General features: G+C 40.1%; 1 protein-coding gene across 3 annotated transcripts in view; it reads left to right on the forward strand.

The window, feature by feature from the left end:
* C1H12orf50 (chromosome 1 C12orf50 homolog) overlaps positions 1-17,322 on the forward strand; it is a 37,119-nt gene that overhangs the window by 3,319 nt on the left and 16,478 nt on the right. For 2 of the 3 annotated variants that reach the window (XM_039497093.1, XM_039497092.1), the window contains exons 2-7: positions 3,183-3,346; positions 5,643-5,762; positions 6,801-6,924; positions 13,018-13,176; positions 14,593-14,670; positions 14,760-14,873. In XM_039497093.1, the coding sequence (XP_039353027.1) occupies positions 5,751-5,762; positions 6,801-6,924; positions 13,018-13,176; positions 14,593-14,670; positions 14,760-14,873 (487 nt within the window). In that variant the 5' untranslated portion in view covers positions 3,183-3,346; positions 5,643-5,750. Of the gene's footprint in view, positions 1-3,182; positions 3,347-3,405; positions 3,608-5,642; positions 5,763-6,800; positions 6,925-13,017; positions 13,177-14,592; positions 14,671-14,759; positions 14,874-17,322 lie in introns of those variants that run through there. The other variant, XM_039497091.1, reaches the window with a different exon arrangement.

Here is a 17,322-nt window from a genome sequence, read left to right on the forward strand (position 1 = left end):
CTTCTTTGTGGAGTGCCAGTTTCCTAAACTGTTCTCAGCAAGGCCTATCCAAGTACCAGGACACTTTATTATTTATCATATGTATTTATTTTTATTGTTAACAATACCATTTTTAATATGGAGGACTGTGTGGAGTCAAGACTTCTGTGTTCTTTCCTAGCTCTCCCACAGACTTGCTGTGTGACCTTATGGAAGTAACTGGTCTGTACCTCAGTTTCCACATCTATAAGAAGTGGAATAGTGTTCAGTTAATGTTTCTAAAGTGATTTGAAATCACAGAGAGAAGGCTGAATCATCTCAGGTCATAAACATCCCAAAATAATTTGATTTATTAAAACTAATTTGGTTCTGGAGTTGGCCTCTGCATATTTCTTATTGTGAGATGAACCCACTGACACTGTTGAGCTTCAGAAATCTGCTGGAAAGCAGCACCCACTGAGATTCCTCAAACACCCTCTCACAGCTCTGAATATTTGGATCTGAGGATATAAAAGGGCTATGTAGAGCTAACTACTTCAGTTCTTTTCTTACCACAGCCAGTCAATAAAAAGTTCTATATACATATAAATAAAAAGAAAACAAGGGAAGAAGAATTGAGACTACTAAGCAGGAAAGATGGGGTGGATATCAATCTAGGAATAGTCCAACACCTAAATAAATACTTCACCTCAGTTTTTAATAAGGGTAATGAGGAGTTTAGGGATAGTGGCAGAGTGGTTAATGGAAATTACTATATCCAAGGGGGAAGTCAAACACAATCTGCTTAATGGGACTAAATCAGGAGGCCTGGATAATTTCCATCCAAGAATATTAAAGGATCTGGCACATGAAATTGCAAGCCCAATAGCAAGGATTTTTTAATGAATGTGTAAACTTGCGTGTTGTACCCTCTGACTTTAGGATTGCTAATATAGGACCTATTTTTAGGAAAGGGGGGGGGAAGTGATCTGGGAAACTACAGGCCTGTTGAAAGACAAAATAGTTAAGGACATAGAGATAAACGGGAATAGGGATAAAATACAACATGATTTTACAAAAGGTAGATTGTGTCAGACCAACCTGATCTTTTTCTTTTAGGAGATAACTGATTTTTTAGACAAAGGGAATACAGTAGATCTAATCTGCCTGGATTTCAGTAAGGAACTTTAATACAGTTCCACATGGGAAATTATTAGTTAAATTAGAGAAGATGGGGATTGATATGAGAATTGAAAGGTAGATAAGGAATTGGTTAAAGAGGTGAGGGTGACTATAGCAGGTCATAGTGAAAGGTGAACTGTCAGACTGGAGGGAGGTCACTAGTGGATTTCCTCAGGGATCTGTCCTGGGCCCAGTCTTACTTAACATTTTTGTTAATGATCTTGGCAAAAAAAGTGGGTGTGCGCTAATAAAATCTGTGGATGACACAAAGTTGGGAGGTATTGCCAATACAGAGGAGGACTGGAATATCAAACAAGAAGATCTGGACAACCTTGAAAACTGGAGTAATAGAAATGGGATGAAATTTAATAGCACAAATTGCAAGGTCATGCATTTAGGGACTAAAAAGATTTTTTGCTATAAACTGGGAATTTATCTATTGGAAGCAACAGAGGAGGAGAAAAACCTGGGTGTATTAATTGATCACAAGATGACTGAGCTGCCAATGTGATTAGACATGAAAAAGTCTAAAACAGTCCCTAAGAATCGTCAGGTGAGGTACTTCCAGTAGAGATTGGGAAGTGTTTGTACAATTATACAAGACATTGGTGAGACCTCATCTGGAATAATGTGCAATTCTGTTTTTCCAAGTTTAAGAAAGAAGAATTCAGACTGAAACGGGTGCACAGAAGGGCTACTAGGATGATCCAAGGAATGGAAAACCTACCTAATGAGAGGAGACTCAAAGAGCTTGGCTTGTTTAGCTTAACCAAATGAAGGCTGAGGGGAGATATGATTGCTTTCTGTAAATATCAGGGAGGGAGAGGAGTTATTTAAATTAAGCACCAGTGTTGATACAAGAACAAATGGATATAAACTGACCACCTACAAGTTTATGCTTGAAATTAGACAAAGGTTTCAAGCCATCAGAGGAGTGAAATTCTGCAACAGCCTTCCAAAGGGAGCAGTGGTGGCAAAAAACCTAACTGGCTTCAAAACTGAACTTGATATGATTATGGAGGGGATGGTATGATGACTGCCAATAATGGCATGTAGCCAATCTGCGACTGCTAGTAGCAAATATCCCCAGTGGCTGGTGATGGGACACTAGATGGGTAGGGCACTGAGATACTACAGAAAGTTCTTTCCCAGGCATCTGGCTGGGTTCACAGAGTCCACCCTGAGCCCAGGTTTCTACACTGTAATTCAACAGCCCTTTAGTCTGAGCCTTGCAAGTCCAAATCTACTGGCATGGGAGGTGGGGAGTCCGTTAGCACCCCTGCAGTCACTGGCCAAACAACAATCTGTAACCCACTAACTCCCTCTTTTTTTTCCTATGACTGCAGCGGTGTTAATGGGCCACTCTGCCTTCAATGATCCCTTACAATAACTACTTATGTTAAATAATCTGTTCTACCTTGCATTTTGCTGTGACCTGAGAGTTCCTTCCCCAGACTTGAAGAAGAGCTCTGTGTGGCTCAAAAACTTGTCTCTCTCACCCACACAAGTTGGTCCCATAAAATATATTACCTCACTCACCTTGTCTCTCTAATATCCTGGGGTCGATACGGCTGCAAACTATACATGTTCCTGCATCAAACAGTTATGTGAGTGTTCTATATCAGGGGTCAGCAACCTTTCAGAAGTGGTGTGCCGAGTCTTCATTTATTCACTCTAATTTAAGGTTTTGCGTGCCAGTAATACATTTTAACGTTTTTAGGTCTCTTTCTATAAGTCCATAATGTATAACTAAACTATTGTTATATGTAACGTAAATAAGGTTTTTAAGATGTTTAAGATGCTTCATTTAAAATTAAATTAAAATGCAGAGCCCTCCGGACCGGTGGCCAGGACCTGGGCAGTGAGAGTGCCATTGAAAATCAGCTTGCGTGCCGCCTTTGGCACGTGTGACATAGGTTGCCTACCCCTCTTCTATATTCTCTAACTCATGTGAATTATGTTTCAATCTGTTTTGAATCAAAGAAACATTAGGATAACAGACTACTTAGAACAACTTCATTTTTTTCTATTTTACTCAACAGCAATGAAAATAAGTGAGCAGTCCCAGTCTAAATGGTCATGTGATGTCATTTGTGATGATGTCATAAGAACTAAAGTAACAATGAGAGAAATTCTGGAAGTTTGAATTTGTGCACTGACTAGCAACCACTTTCAATGTTTCATCACTTCGGCAAACCTGGAGAAGGTACCGTCTGATTTGTAATTAGTTTAAATATAATTTTGAGATATACTATAATTGGAGGTCTGTTTTTAAAAGGAAATAGAGCTTAGATCCTGAAAACCACTGTCTTCAGAAAAAGGAGTTTTGTTTCCGTACACATTGGTAGTTCTTACCTGTACGTTTATACCCTTCTTGTATAAAGACAGTGGAGTAGAAGTACAAGTGGTGACAATGGCAGAAGTTGGGAATGACTGCTATTTCTATTTTTATTCCACCTGCATAAAGGTAAATATTGTAGAATTTACAGTGGTTTGCATCTTTAATTTTCCTGCTGTAAGGAGGAATTTATAGTTTGAACTCGTTAGTCTCTAAGGTGCCACAAGTACACCTCGTTCTTTTAGTTTGAACTTACGTCTCTTCTTTATATACTGATGTATATGTCACTCTGTGTGTGTCTCCAGACATGTATATTTGACACACACATAGGTCCTGATTTTGAGAGGTGATGAGGACCCACAGTTTCCATTCACCTCAGATTGATTTGTGGGTGCTTATTAGTTCTGAAAATCGAGCTCACACTCTAAAGGGGTTTAATTCATGAAAAATGTGCACTGTGTAAGGTGGACTTTTGTAAACACTACATAAAGACCACTCAACACACTTCTGTTTCATTTAAACAACATTTTTATAACCTGTGATAAACAACATTTATAAATTTGTTAGACAACAGGAGCTTTGCCTGGTATTGATAGTGTGACTACCTGACTTTCTTTCATACTGCTTTTTTGAAATCACATCATTCCTGATGTTATCACCCTTTGAAGAAGTGCTTGTGAGAATGGGCCCAGTAGGCAAAGTCAATGGGGTGATGCAGAAGTCTATGTTAGTACTTCCTATTGCAGGATTAGGACCTTAGTGAATAGGTTTTACTTTCAGTACAAATCCCTAACATATGTTACCAGTCTGGCCAGCTGCAGTGATTTTATTTAATAAAGTAGTGCATTTTACAGACAGTACCCCTTGGCCCTATTATAATTAATGTATTTTATGATGCTCTGAAAAGAGGAGTAAATGGTATTAAAATTCACAGATGTTACTAAATTAGGAGGTGTTCCCAACTCCAAAAATGTTAGAGGAATAACAGAAAGAAAATAAAATGAAATTTAACCTGGACAACTAGCTAACACAAGAGCGTTTAAGTAGTATGCATCATACCACTCCATGCTCCCAAGTGGTGAAACTACATCTATAAGACTGCATGTAGTGGTGGGCACTTCAGAACCAGAAAGATATTGACCAGCTGGATGGAATCAAAGAAAGAGAACAAAATGATTAAGTAGCTGGAATGTTTGATTTATGAGAAAAGATTAAGGGTCAGTCTCTTAATCTGCTAAATTTACTTTGTGCTGCATAACACCAGCTGCCCCGATATCCCTGCTGTAAGGGTGAGGAAAGAGTTGTGTTAGTTGGTGACTGGGGCTGGCATGGGGGATGTGATTGAGCTGAGCTTCTCTAAGCCTGATCTCCTGCTTTCTTAAGCCCCATTATAGGCCTTACACTAGCTGTGGATGTTAGAAAATGCCCCCTGCTACTCGGCTGGGGCTGAGCAGCAGTCAGCTTCCTGTGACTGCCACTGCTCACTACCTCTGAGCATAGCTCTTATGTAGTGAAGAATAGGGTACTGAAAGAATAAAATCTATGTAGTTTGCTTACTGATCACTACGGGAGACTTATGTTAACATTTGCTAGTATCTGAGAGCGGTATAAACAACAAGGAGGGTGAGGAATTGCTTAGGGTGATCCAGGAATATAAATAGGAGTAAAGGGATAGAGCTGGGAAATAGAAATTTAGTTCAAATATCAGGAAAATAGTAATACCCAGTAGACTGTGGAATAGTCTCCCAAGTTTGTAAGTAATGGGAGCCCCATATCTTCAGGTATTTAAACTAAATTGGACAAAGCGATTACGGCATAATTCATGTGACATTAACAGGACCTGATTTCCCCCCATTTACACTGCCATAAATCAGTAGTAGTTCCATTGAGGCCAATGGCCTTTTCTCCCTCAACCATATAGGCGTAACTCCCATTGGCTTGGAATTTTTACCTGTGTGGCAGAATTGGGCATAGTGGAGCTACACTAGCATCTGTGAATCAGGTCCTAAATTTTTTCTGTTGCTTGCAGGTATGTAGTCACAACAATAATACTGTGCTATACAGACTAGTGTATTGTCCACTTCCTCATTAATAAAGAAGATATAAACCAACTACTGATGCATCTAACATGATACACCTTTGACTTGCCTTTTTTCTGTGTTAGGGTTCCAAGTGCCGATTCCGTCACTGTGAAAAAGCCCTTGGCAGTGAGATTGTGTGCTCGTTATGGAGAGAGGGAAGATGTTCACATCAGCTTTGCCATTTTAGACATATGGAAATACAGGTAGATAAGTTTCTTTAAGTACACTCATTCTTAAAGCAAAACTGACCCTCACTTCTGTTAAACTTCACATCTGACACCCAAGTTCATATTCAAATATGAAGACCTTGTGGCACCCAGATACAAGCTTCCCCCCTCCCCCAAGTCCGTGGCTAGCATGCACTGCAAGCTTTAAAACTTGTATTGATTCAAAGTCAGTCACTGGATATTAATTGCTTTTCTGATTTTCCTTTCATAATAATAATTAATAATATCCTTTTTATAATAAAATAATAAAAATGTAATACTTTGGACTTATACAGCAGATTTCATCCAAGGATCTCAAAGCACATTACAAGCATGAATGTATTTAGTTTCACAACATGCCTGTGAGGTAGGTATTATTATCCCTATTTTACAGATAAGGAAACCAAGCGCTTGTCTAGATGAACAGTTAGTGCGCAGTAAGTGCAGGAATAAGTCTACCTCACATTAGTGTGATGCACGCTAATTATCCATGTGGACTCTCCTACCACACACTAAGAGTTCTCTAGTTCACTTTTTTCTGTTCCCATTTCAAAGCAGAGTAGATCAGAGCACATTATGGAACTTTTAATGTGTGGTAGCAGGATCCACATGTACAGTTAGTGTGCTGCACACTAATGTGAGATAGATTTACACCTCAACTTGCTGCACACTAACTGTTCAAATAGACAAGCCCTGAGACACAAAAATTAAGTGAATTTGGGTTATTAGAAAATTAATGTTTTTTTCTAAACATCTCAGAAAGTCTGTAGCAGAGCCAGGAGTAGAATCCATTACCTTGATTCTGGTCTGACACCATTATAACTCCATTGATCTCAGTGAAGAAATTCCTAATTTACACTGTTGTAAAAGATCAGAATCAGGCTTCATGTATCCTAGTCCTGTGCCTTCACAACAATACCATATTTCTTCTTTTTTAACTGATATATGGTACTAATCAGTGTTCCATCCATTATTTTTTGTTGTTTGTTATAATCATCATATCTAAAAACTGTATCTTTTTTATTTTTCCCATAGCAAAAATACAACAGAATCTCATGTTTCTGGGAAACACAGCCTTTAGGCTGTGTGAGGATCAGTTGTGTCTTCCATCATAGCAAACCTCGTAATATAAATGGACTTTTTTTGCCACCTAGTAGCAGTGAGTAAAACTATTTTCTCAATAATTTGCACATTGAAATAGGTATGCTAAAAATGTATTGGCCACTTCTAGTGTTGTTATAAACCTTTTAGGTGAAGAAAGACAGCATTGCAGATTGGGTGGAATATGATCTGAAGTCAAGGTTAGTAAAGGACTTAATGATTATGTTTGACTAGGGTTCCCATAGGAATTTCTTTGGCCATTGTGTTAAGAATGTCTGTAGGTAACAGTTACATCAAAGGTGATGTACTGAATAGCAACTCAAATTTTAATCCATTTGTCTCACAAGTGAAAAATTATACACTGTAACATTTTACATGCTGTGTGTATCCTTGATGTGCTGAATGACAGTCATGTGAGGCAGTGATTTCTGTATAAGCAGTCAAATCTAGTTTGAAGAGTTTGTGTTATAGGAAATCCCTGTACTTTTTACTACCTCTGTAAAGCTTTGGGCCTTGCTAACATCCACTCATCCACTTCCAACTACATAATGGCCTCTTCACTGACAGTGAGGTCTCTTCAGGACTTCACTCAAACACAGGAGCTGAATGTTAAAGCAGTACAGTACTTCACAGCATATAGTATTCATTTGGGGTCATTTATGCAGTCACAATTTTAGAAGAATGTATACTGTACATTACTGCATGGCCATGATTCATTGGTTAATCATACATGACTAGTGGATTGCAACTGTGTGGGCAGTAGTTACACCTTCTCTCACTATCCTTTTCAATTTCCCCCCACTCCCTCATGTACATACAAATCAAGTAAGCCTTCTAAAACAACATCTGAAATAATCTATTCCATCTGTGGAAATGATCTACTGATCTCAATATAGCAAGAAATAATCAAATTTTTTCTCCTTCTCTCCTGTCAACTGCTGGCTGTTTTGCTCACATTCCTGATACAAATGATCTAATTTATACATCTGAAGAGGGTGAGGGTATGTAAGAATTTCTCACTTATAAGTTCAAAGCAGGTAACCAGCCAAATGTCAATATAAAAATAAAAACTCATCTTCCTGTACCAGTTTCACAGCATCTCTTGGCATTTAGGAGACCACTGTGTTTTCAAAGTGGGGTTCTGGCTGAGTGGAAAACTTTTTTTTTAAGATTCCATTCAGTAATGGAGCAAGTAATTAGATGTTGATTAAATGGTTAGCTTTGCCAAATGGGAATGTTTCTGAGACACTGCCTCATAGTTACAGTGAACCAGAGAGTTAGAATCTATGTAAGCCTTTTCCTAGTGTAAAACACAGCATTCACAGTGGCCACAACATGGTGTATGCTACTCCAGAAATTAAAATACAATGAACAAATGAAATAGGAGAGAACTAATTTCTTCCCTTGCAAATACAGGCTAGCTAAGTAAAGATAAATTTTAGATTCCATCAATTGCCTTCAATTATTAAACAGCTGAGGTGGGGAAGGGAGTTAGTGCATAGAAACTGTGGTGATGAAAATAGAAAATCTCAAAATGAAGGACAGATTAGATTTACCAGATAGGAATGGCAATAAAATGTTCACAAAAACCAACACCTACAAACATTTACTATTTCATATTTTGGTTTACTCAGGATGTTTACTATTTTTTATTATTTTTGCTATTCATAAAATAATGAAAAAGTTTAGAAACCTAGGCAATATTTTAAAAGAAAAAGGTTCTTTGCTGGGTGTGATGTCACCAGCAGTCTATGATGGGACATCACACCAAGTCAGGGAAATTTTAAATGTCATATGTATGAAATGGCCCTCATTTGGAGACAGTTAAAAAATAATTTCTAATGTTGCATCATGTGTGCAAGTCACTTTCAGGTGTTTTACCCCCTTAATTGACTTCAATTAAGTCTTTCAGGCTGGGCACGTGGGGATGGGGTTAGGGAGAGAATATGTGAAGCAAATACTTCTTAATTATGATTTCTCTTTTACTCTCTGATTTCCAGAAATCTAGACTATTTCTGGAAAAATGGCTAATACTTTTTCAACCCTTCCTAAAGCAAAATGAAGTTTTGCCTGAGTTAGGTCTTCAGGATTGGGATCACCATGTATGCACATCCAGACTCTGAAGCCAAAGCTACTGCATATGATATTCTTAAAGACAGGGGCGGCTCTAGCAATTTCGCCACCCCAAGCATGGCGGCACGCCCCGGGGGGCGCTCTGGCGGTCGCTGGTCCCGCGGCTCTGGTGGCCCTCCTGCAGATGTGCCTGTGGAGGGTCCGCTGGTCCCGCAGCTCCTGCAGACGTGCCTGTGGGAGGTCCACCGGAGCCGCCTGCCACCCTCCCGGCGACAGGCAGAGCGCCCCCCACGGTATGCCACCCCAAGCACATGCTTGGCGCGCTGGGGTCTGGAGCTGGCCCTGCTTAAAGAATACAAAGTTGTATCTTGTGGAATAGGTTGTTTCAGTGTCCCTCTTATGGATCTGTAAACCAAGAAAAGTGACTGTAGCCTTAAGGCAAAATATTAAAGACCAACTCAACTTCATAGAATGGGATAGTGTCAGTGAATGTGTCACTGACCCTACTGACTGAGGTCAACATTTGGATCAATATGAATGCTAAAGATATTGGGCTCATGCTGAAGTCAGTGGAATAATAACTTCAGTGGGAGTGTTATGTAGCCCTTAAACAATACATGTCTGATGAATTTTCAGTTCATATTTGACTTATGTATGACTCTAGACTTTTATAAACTACTTTAATATGTATATTAAACACATTAATATATATTAATTTGCAAAAATAAAATAAATTACAACTTAATAGTTTCTCAATAATTTAGATCACTACTGATCATTATAGTGGTGTCACATTAACATGGACTATCATGTGGCCTATTTCCAAGCATAGTGATTGGACAGGCATTGGCAAAAGGCTTCAGTTTTGTGCCAGAAGAATAGGAACAAAGAAAATGTAGCCTAACGGGGGGAGTTCTTTTCTGTCCGTGAGACAAATCTAACTAAAGCTGAATGCAGACTTTGCCAGAGCTATCTATTTCATGGGAGTGTGTCCAGTGCGTACTGTACATGATGACATGTGTGCTAGCCAAACACATTATGGTGCACTGAGCAACCCATGAAAGACTTAACAAAGGAAGCTCTGTTTTTAGAATAACAACTGAAAAAGCATACCAAACTATGGATGAGAGTGCAGCTTGGAAGAGCTATTAGAAAGTATAATTTCTAAACTCACAGGTGATCCAGAGCTGGATGCACACGGTGGCATTAAATAGGGAGCTTTGTTCAATGGTGGAGTAGGGTTTCCTCTTACCAACAGTGCTTCCAGGGGGAGGTCCACCGGAGCCGCCTGCCACCCTCCCGGCGACAAACAAATCCAGGGCTTGGCATCCACACTGCATATTGACCCTAAGTTTAGAATTTCTTGACCTGGGCTGCAAATCTGGGGCTCCACACTGCAATACTCGGTCCCGAGTCAAACCACTGTTTCTCAGGCATCCTAGTGCCCTCCGCAGCTGTAGCCACTCCAGCCCCTGGTTAGTGTTGCAGTGTGGGAAAACTTGACTGTCCACCCCACACGTTACAGGAAGTTGTCGCAGTCTGCCAAGTTAGCAATAGATCTTGCCAAGCCTGTTTCAGCAAACAGGCAAAGCATCCATGAGATGCTGGTGGATGTTCTGTAGGTGGTTTCTGACATACTAAAGGTGCCTGATAGAAGAGGAGGATGATACAGACATGGAAGAATCATACTGGCTGATGCTTCTCACAACTCTTGCTGTAGCTGGTGATTTCCCCCCATGTAGACCAGAGCTTCTGGAGCAGGAGCCCAAGCACAGACTGGTAGGATCACATCATCATGCAGACCTGGGATGACCAGTAGTGGGTCCAGAACTTTTGCATGAAGAAAGCTACATTTCTGGAATTTTTTGAGCAGCTCGCACCTACACTCCAGCATAAAGACACGCATGAGGGCAGCCATACTGGTCCAGAAGTGGGCTGCTATAATTGTCTGCAGCCTGATTACCACAGGCTGCTACAAGTCTGTTGCTAACCAGTTCAGCATTGAAAAGTCAACCATGTGTAAAGTGGTCACAGAGGTTTCAGGCACAGTCAGGCATGTGATTTACCCAAAGGTGGTGGGCATAAACAAATATCCCTTAAGTAACTGCTGGTTTTAAGAGAATGGGGTTTCCAAACTGTGCCAGGGCCATTGATGGGACTCATATGCCCACAGTTTGACCTCCTCAAGGAGTACATGAGTGCATAAACTGCAAAGGGTTCTACTCCATTATTATGCAGGCCCTAGTGGACCACAGAGGCTGATTTATGGACACCAGTGTGGGCTGCACTGGAAAAATTCATGATGCCAGGGTTTTCCGCTGATTGGGAATCTACATTCATGGACAGGTTGGGACATTATTCCCACCAAATGACATTGTCATAAATGGAGTTACTATCCCCACTGTTATTTTAGAGTATCGAGTATAACCCCTTTTTCTTTTGCTTATGAAACCATATCGTGATAAGAGTCGCAAGCAAAAGAAGGTTTAGTTACACTCTGAGTATCTGTGGAATGGTGGTTGAATGTGCATTTAGCAGATTGAAATCCCACTGGTGCCGTTTACAGACACATTAGGATTCCAGCATCATCAATGCTGTCTGTATTACTGTGGCTTGCTGTGTTCTTCACAATCCCCCATTAGCAGATACATCCTGCTGCCTGGAGCTCGCAATATATTTTGCATTGGGTAATAAACTGGAAATCCCTCCCATAAACTGGAAATCATTCCCACCCCTATATTAATAATAACAAACATGGATCCAGAAACTTACCAGGCTTCTGCCTCTTGTGTTTCTGGTGCCGGTTCCATGGTGGACAGCTCTTCCAGAGAGGCATCAAAAAGTTCTTCAGAGTAGGGACCCTGAATGTGCTACAGCTGCTCTGGGGGACTGGTCTGGGTACAAGAGTCACTTGGGCAGCTTCAGCCAGCACTTGCTGGCTCCCTTTTAGTCCTATACTGTATTTGGGGGTGAGAAGGTTGCCCTCCTGACTGACCATAAAGCACTGATGGCTCAGTGCTCAGCGCAGTACCCAGCACCTGGTCAAACTCCTTGTAAAGGTGGCAGGATGACAGCGAGTTCCCAGAGATCCAGTTCTCATCCCTAGCTTTCCAGGAATTGGTTTTGAACTGCTTAATCTGCTCCCTCCACTGGTCACTGGTCGTGAATCCCCAGCACTGCCAGCTTCTTCACTATTAGCTGGTATACATGCTCATTCCTGGAATTCTTGTGGAAATTGAACTGTTTGCACACCTTGCACCAGAGATTAAGCAAAATGTGGTGGTGCTCCTGTAACCAGCTAGCAGCACACTTGGGCAAAAGACTTCTTGATGGAGGTGACCATTACAAATGCAGGAGATGGCTCACTCTGCTTGCAGCTCAGTGGGCAGAATAAAAGGAAAGGTTAAATGCTGAGCAGTTGCATTTGAACCAGGAGTCGATCGGCCAGTCTTGGGATAGGAAAGACAAAGGACATTGTCCATGGGGTTGGTGGACTCTCAGGACCCAAATCTGGGGGGCCCGGGCCTGAGCTTCATCTACAATGCAAAACAATGGAGTTTGGGCCAAAGCTTCTGTTGGAGTCAGGCTTGAATCCTCCGTTCCTGTGGGATCCTGGGGTTTGGACAGAGTTAGACAGAATTGTGTGCAGGTGAAGAGGGATTTGGGCCTGAGCTAGAGCCCAGGCAGTGTAGACATGCCCCTAAAAAGGGGCAGGAGTAGGCAAAGTTATTTATACTTCCCCATACACACACCAGCCAGAAGAGATGGCCAGCCACTGGAAGGACTGTATGCCATTTCCTACTCAGGGCTGGTGCAATAATGTGTTATCCTTGCATGCTGAAAATCTCTGGGAGGCACTGTGTGTCCCTGAGTCACTATGTCTCCCCATGTTCCTTCTGCTGTGGAGACACATTTCTGCCAACCTCCTTCCCAGTACAGTGCCTAAAAGACACAGTTTGGCAATTTGTGGCTTTATCAAATACTATTATGATTTCAAATGTATAACAAACTGATCAGAACCTGATTTTGGTGTTCTAGAGCCTTATTAACAGACTGAACTTCATGTACTTTCCTATAGATGCCACACTCCAAAAGGAAGTTCAAGAAGGAACTCTGCATCCTGCCCACACTCAAGAACCCTTAAAAGGTCAAGAAAGCATTTTAAGACCCATTCATCCTCCACTGATCATAAACATCAGCCTGGAGGAGGAAGAGGAAGAGGAAGAAGAGGAGAACTGTAAATATGACTTTTTTCTGAAATCTGAAACTAAAATGGATTTTCTCAAATAATTTGCAAAATGGTTGCCAACAGATTTTTGGCTGTTTTCAACAATCATGCCATTTTTGAGGAAAGACGTCAAATATTTGAGAATAACCGCATTACAACTTATTTTATAATTATCTTTATTTTATTGTACAAAACACAGTAAATGTAGACTCTCATCAATAAACTTTCAAAATATCTAATATCTATTTTTTTCTTACTGATATAATTCAAATACTCTTTTTTCCTTAATTAGAAATGGATTCAAGTGCCACAATTCACATGGCACTGAAATACAACAATTCAGATCCAGATCCAGACTCTCTCAAAGTTCAAGGATGTTCAGACTTATTTGGCTCCATCTGTAATTTAAATGACCATTTTACTCATTGAAAAGGTTCTTTGATTTCTTCCAAAACTCTTAGATTTATCACTGTATAGGTTTGATCAGGATGCTAATTTCATTTTGTGCTTTAGCTTTAACAAGAAACATGTTAGCTGTTGCTAGGTGGCATTTAGTTGAGAATGTAAAGTATCTGCAGCAATTCAGAGATGATGTAATTTTTATGCCAAACAAGAAGATTTAGAGTTCTATCCAGCCTAAAATCATTTCCATGCTTGCTGTTCTACAGAGGTTGTACAAACCTTATGGACTACACCTGCCCCTGAAATTACCCCTATTCTTAGTGTGTACTTATCTTTCTGAAGAGGCTGCTTGCATATAGTTGCATACCTAGGGCTAGGGTCATAGCCACAGGGCTTGTCTACATAAGAAAGTTGCACCACTTTAATTTAAATCAGTTTTATTTCTCACCCCATGTAGACAGTCTAAATCACTCTTAAACTGAAATAAGAGTGTCCACACATGGGTTTGCACTCAGTTGACTAAATTGGATCACAAACAAATAGTTAATTACTTCTGTGCAGCATCCTCGTGAAGACAAGGCTTTAGCCAAGTGTCTTATGAATGTGCAGAATATGCTCAGTGCGTTCCCAGATAGCCTATCAGAGAATAGGTGATTCAATAGTATTTAGTTGCCCACTCAGGATCACTTCCTTTTATGTGTGATTGTATGGTTGTTTTGAGAGGACTGAAGAAAGGCTTTTGAATTATTTTTAATTTAATCAACGTCTCAAATAAACATCAGTAATGGTAAACCGTTTGACTTTCATTGTAAGTAAGACAATATTGGTCATAAAAGTATCTGTCAATAAGCAATAGTTTTTCTGTCCAGAAAGCAGAAGGCTGGGATACACTAGCAATAGGAAAGGGGAAAAAAATTACTTAATTTTATAATGAAATTGTTTATATTTAAAAATAGTGCATTAACAAATCCTGAGGTGTCTGTACTCAGGTATAGTTCTCTCTTTTAAAAATATTTCCTATAGATGCCTCTTATTTATTGACAAAGACTCCGGCAGACATTGAGGAAGAAAAAGCAATAAAGGAGATGTGTTATAAATCTGGTAAATATCTAAATATTGATTATTTTAAAAATATTAATATAATCAATAAGTAAAGACAATTTTTTCTTTCTTTTGGGGGGTATGAGTAGGAGAATATTACAGAATTCAGACTCCTCTGGAGAACCAGTCAGCAAAAATCATGTCTTCAACACTGGATAATGAGCTATTGAAACCCATGGAAACTGGCAGAGACTTACAGGAAGGTAAGTACTTGAGTGGTAATGCTTTTCACGTCAAGGATAATGTTTATATACAGTATATGTGATTACACAGAAAGACACTATCATGTAGTTTAGATCCAAATATTAGGTTTTGCAAATGTAGAAAAAAATAATTATACAAAATAAAACCAATAGAAATATTTTTGTGACTTTTTTAATTAAATGGAAACAGCATAGACATGGTGATGAGGATGGGACACCTGCATTGACTATAGCATGATGAAATAAGGCCAGGTCAATTGAGTAGAACCAAGGTTAACGTCTTGTACTTTCCTGAACTCCATGCCATGCATCTCTGCTACAATTTGTCTTCTAGTATCTTTTGAAATAAGGTTACAATCTCTTTTTTATTGGGCCTGCTACAATACATCTGAGCTCCAAGGGATATGAATTAATGAACATTTATTCCACTCAAGATTTTAAAGAGTTTTTCTTTTCCCCCGTTAGCCAGGTGGTATGCTCTGAACATTCCCAGACGTTAATGTAATTAGTGGGTTGGCCATTAAAGTATTTGAGAAAGAAGTGAGATGTTAGCATTAGTAACACATTTATCATTGACATAAAGTTGTTTACAACAAAATGGAAAACTCCATGGATAACCATCTGGATCTACAATTACATAAAAAGAAAATTGAAGCAGGAAGATAGTGAACAATAATGAAGAACTGCAGAGTGAAAGAGAGTATATTATTTTGGTTCAGATAGAGATAATCTGAGATAATATTAGTTGGTAAAAATATGATCTTTTTGGACCTCTGTTTTTTACCAATTTAACCTTTTTAATAGGCGTTTAGAGAGAGAAAAATAGTTTCTCTGTACAATATGCTGTGAATTCTGTCTTGGGAGTATAGGTATTTTCGTTAAAGTACTTTTGAGGAGGTATTTCTAATGGGTATTCAAGAGCTTAGATATCACAGTGATAGGCCCTTAGAAATACCATAGATTATATTCATAAACATCAATCATGTGATCTGAGTAGCTATAATATTAACCCCTTTGCACCTCTCCTATAGCCTGTGTGTGGTGGCAGTTCGCAGGAATCGTGTAATGTGTATTTCATGTACTTACAGTGCATAAGTTACATTACCCAGCATCCAAATGACTTAATAAAAGTGGAAAGGAGAACATTTAAGGAGAGGTTAGAGGAAATATACTCTAAACCAATGATTAAGTCATAGAGAGTGGTGTGGGAGGAGAGTGACATTATCTTCAAAAGGGAAGGTTTATAATGCCACAGAGCAGTCAGTTATGAATATCACAATGTCTTACTATACTTCTTGGGATGCAGTCAGGGTCTGTTCACTTTTATGATATTTGTTAGTAAAAGCAACACTAACTTGGACCCATAATCTGACCTCACTGGGTATGTCCACACTGCATCTGGGAGTGAGCCGCCCAGCTTCGGTCCACAGACTTGTGTTAGTGGGGGCTCACGCTAGCATTCTAAACATAGCTTTGTAGACAGTGCTTCAGAGCCCAAGCTCCAGCATCTACACAGCTATTTTTAAAGCTCTAACACGAGCCCATCTACCACACGTCTGTGGACCAGGACTGGGAGGCTTGCTCCCAGAGGCAGTGTAGAAATGCCCACTGAGGCCCCAGAAACCCTAGGCAGATCTTTCCCATTAAGACCTGTGCAAGACAAAAGTCAGGGAATTTATTAAAGCATACTGCCCATATCCCCCACCGCAGGATCCCAACTCCCTGGGTCTGGCTGTGGAGTGTCTGTGGAATATGAACTCTGTGGATTTAACAGGAGGCTGGAGCAGTTGCATCCTGAGGATACTTCCTTTCGTAGGTCTGAATTTTGACCAAATCTGCTGATGAATAAAAATGTGCTGGTGATCTGTCATTGTTTGCAGAAAGAAATAATACAAGTAGAATTAAATTTATTATGCTGAAGTGAAGTAGCTAATCATTTTCAGTACAGTAACTCCTCACTTAACGTTGTAGTTATGTTCCTGAAAAATGCAACTTTAAGTGAAACAATGTTAAACAAATCCAATTTTCCCATAAAATTTAATGTAAATGTGGGGGGTTAGGTTCCAAGGAAATTTTTGGGGGGCTGACAAAAGGCATTATATACTGTACAGTACTGTACTGTACTGTGGTTGGGAAGTGCCCCTGGCTTACCCCACACAGGCACAGCCCACTGCAGGCAAGGACACTAGGAAGCACCTTTGCAGCAGCAGTGGCAGCTTCCCCGGAGAAGAACAGGCTTGGTCTTTGCTGGGAATGCTCCAGACCCGCCTCTTCCAGATGTTTGGTGGTGCTTAGGACTTTCTGGGAGGGAGGGGGAGGAGCAGAGATGCAGCACCTCCCCGCTCCTGCCCCTCCCTCCCAGAAAGTCCTAAACACTAAGTGCTGGGAGGGAGGGGGAGGAGCAGAGAAGCCCCACATCTCCAATCCTCCCCCTCCCTCCGAGAAAATC

Source organism: Mauremys reevesii, linkage group 1 (assembly GCF_016161935.1).
Source record: "Mauremys reevesii isolate NIE-2019 linkage group 1, ASM1616193v1, whole genome shotgun sequence".
NCBI classification, from domain to species: Eukaryota; Metazoa; Chordata; order Testudines; family Geoemydidae; genus Mauremys; species Mauremys reevesii.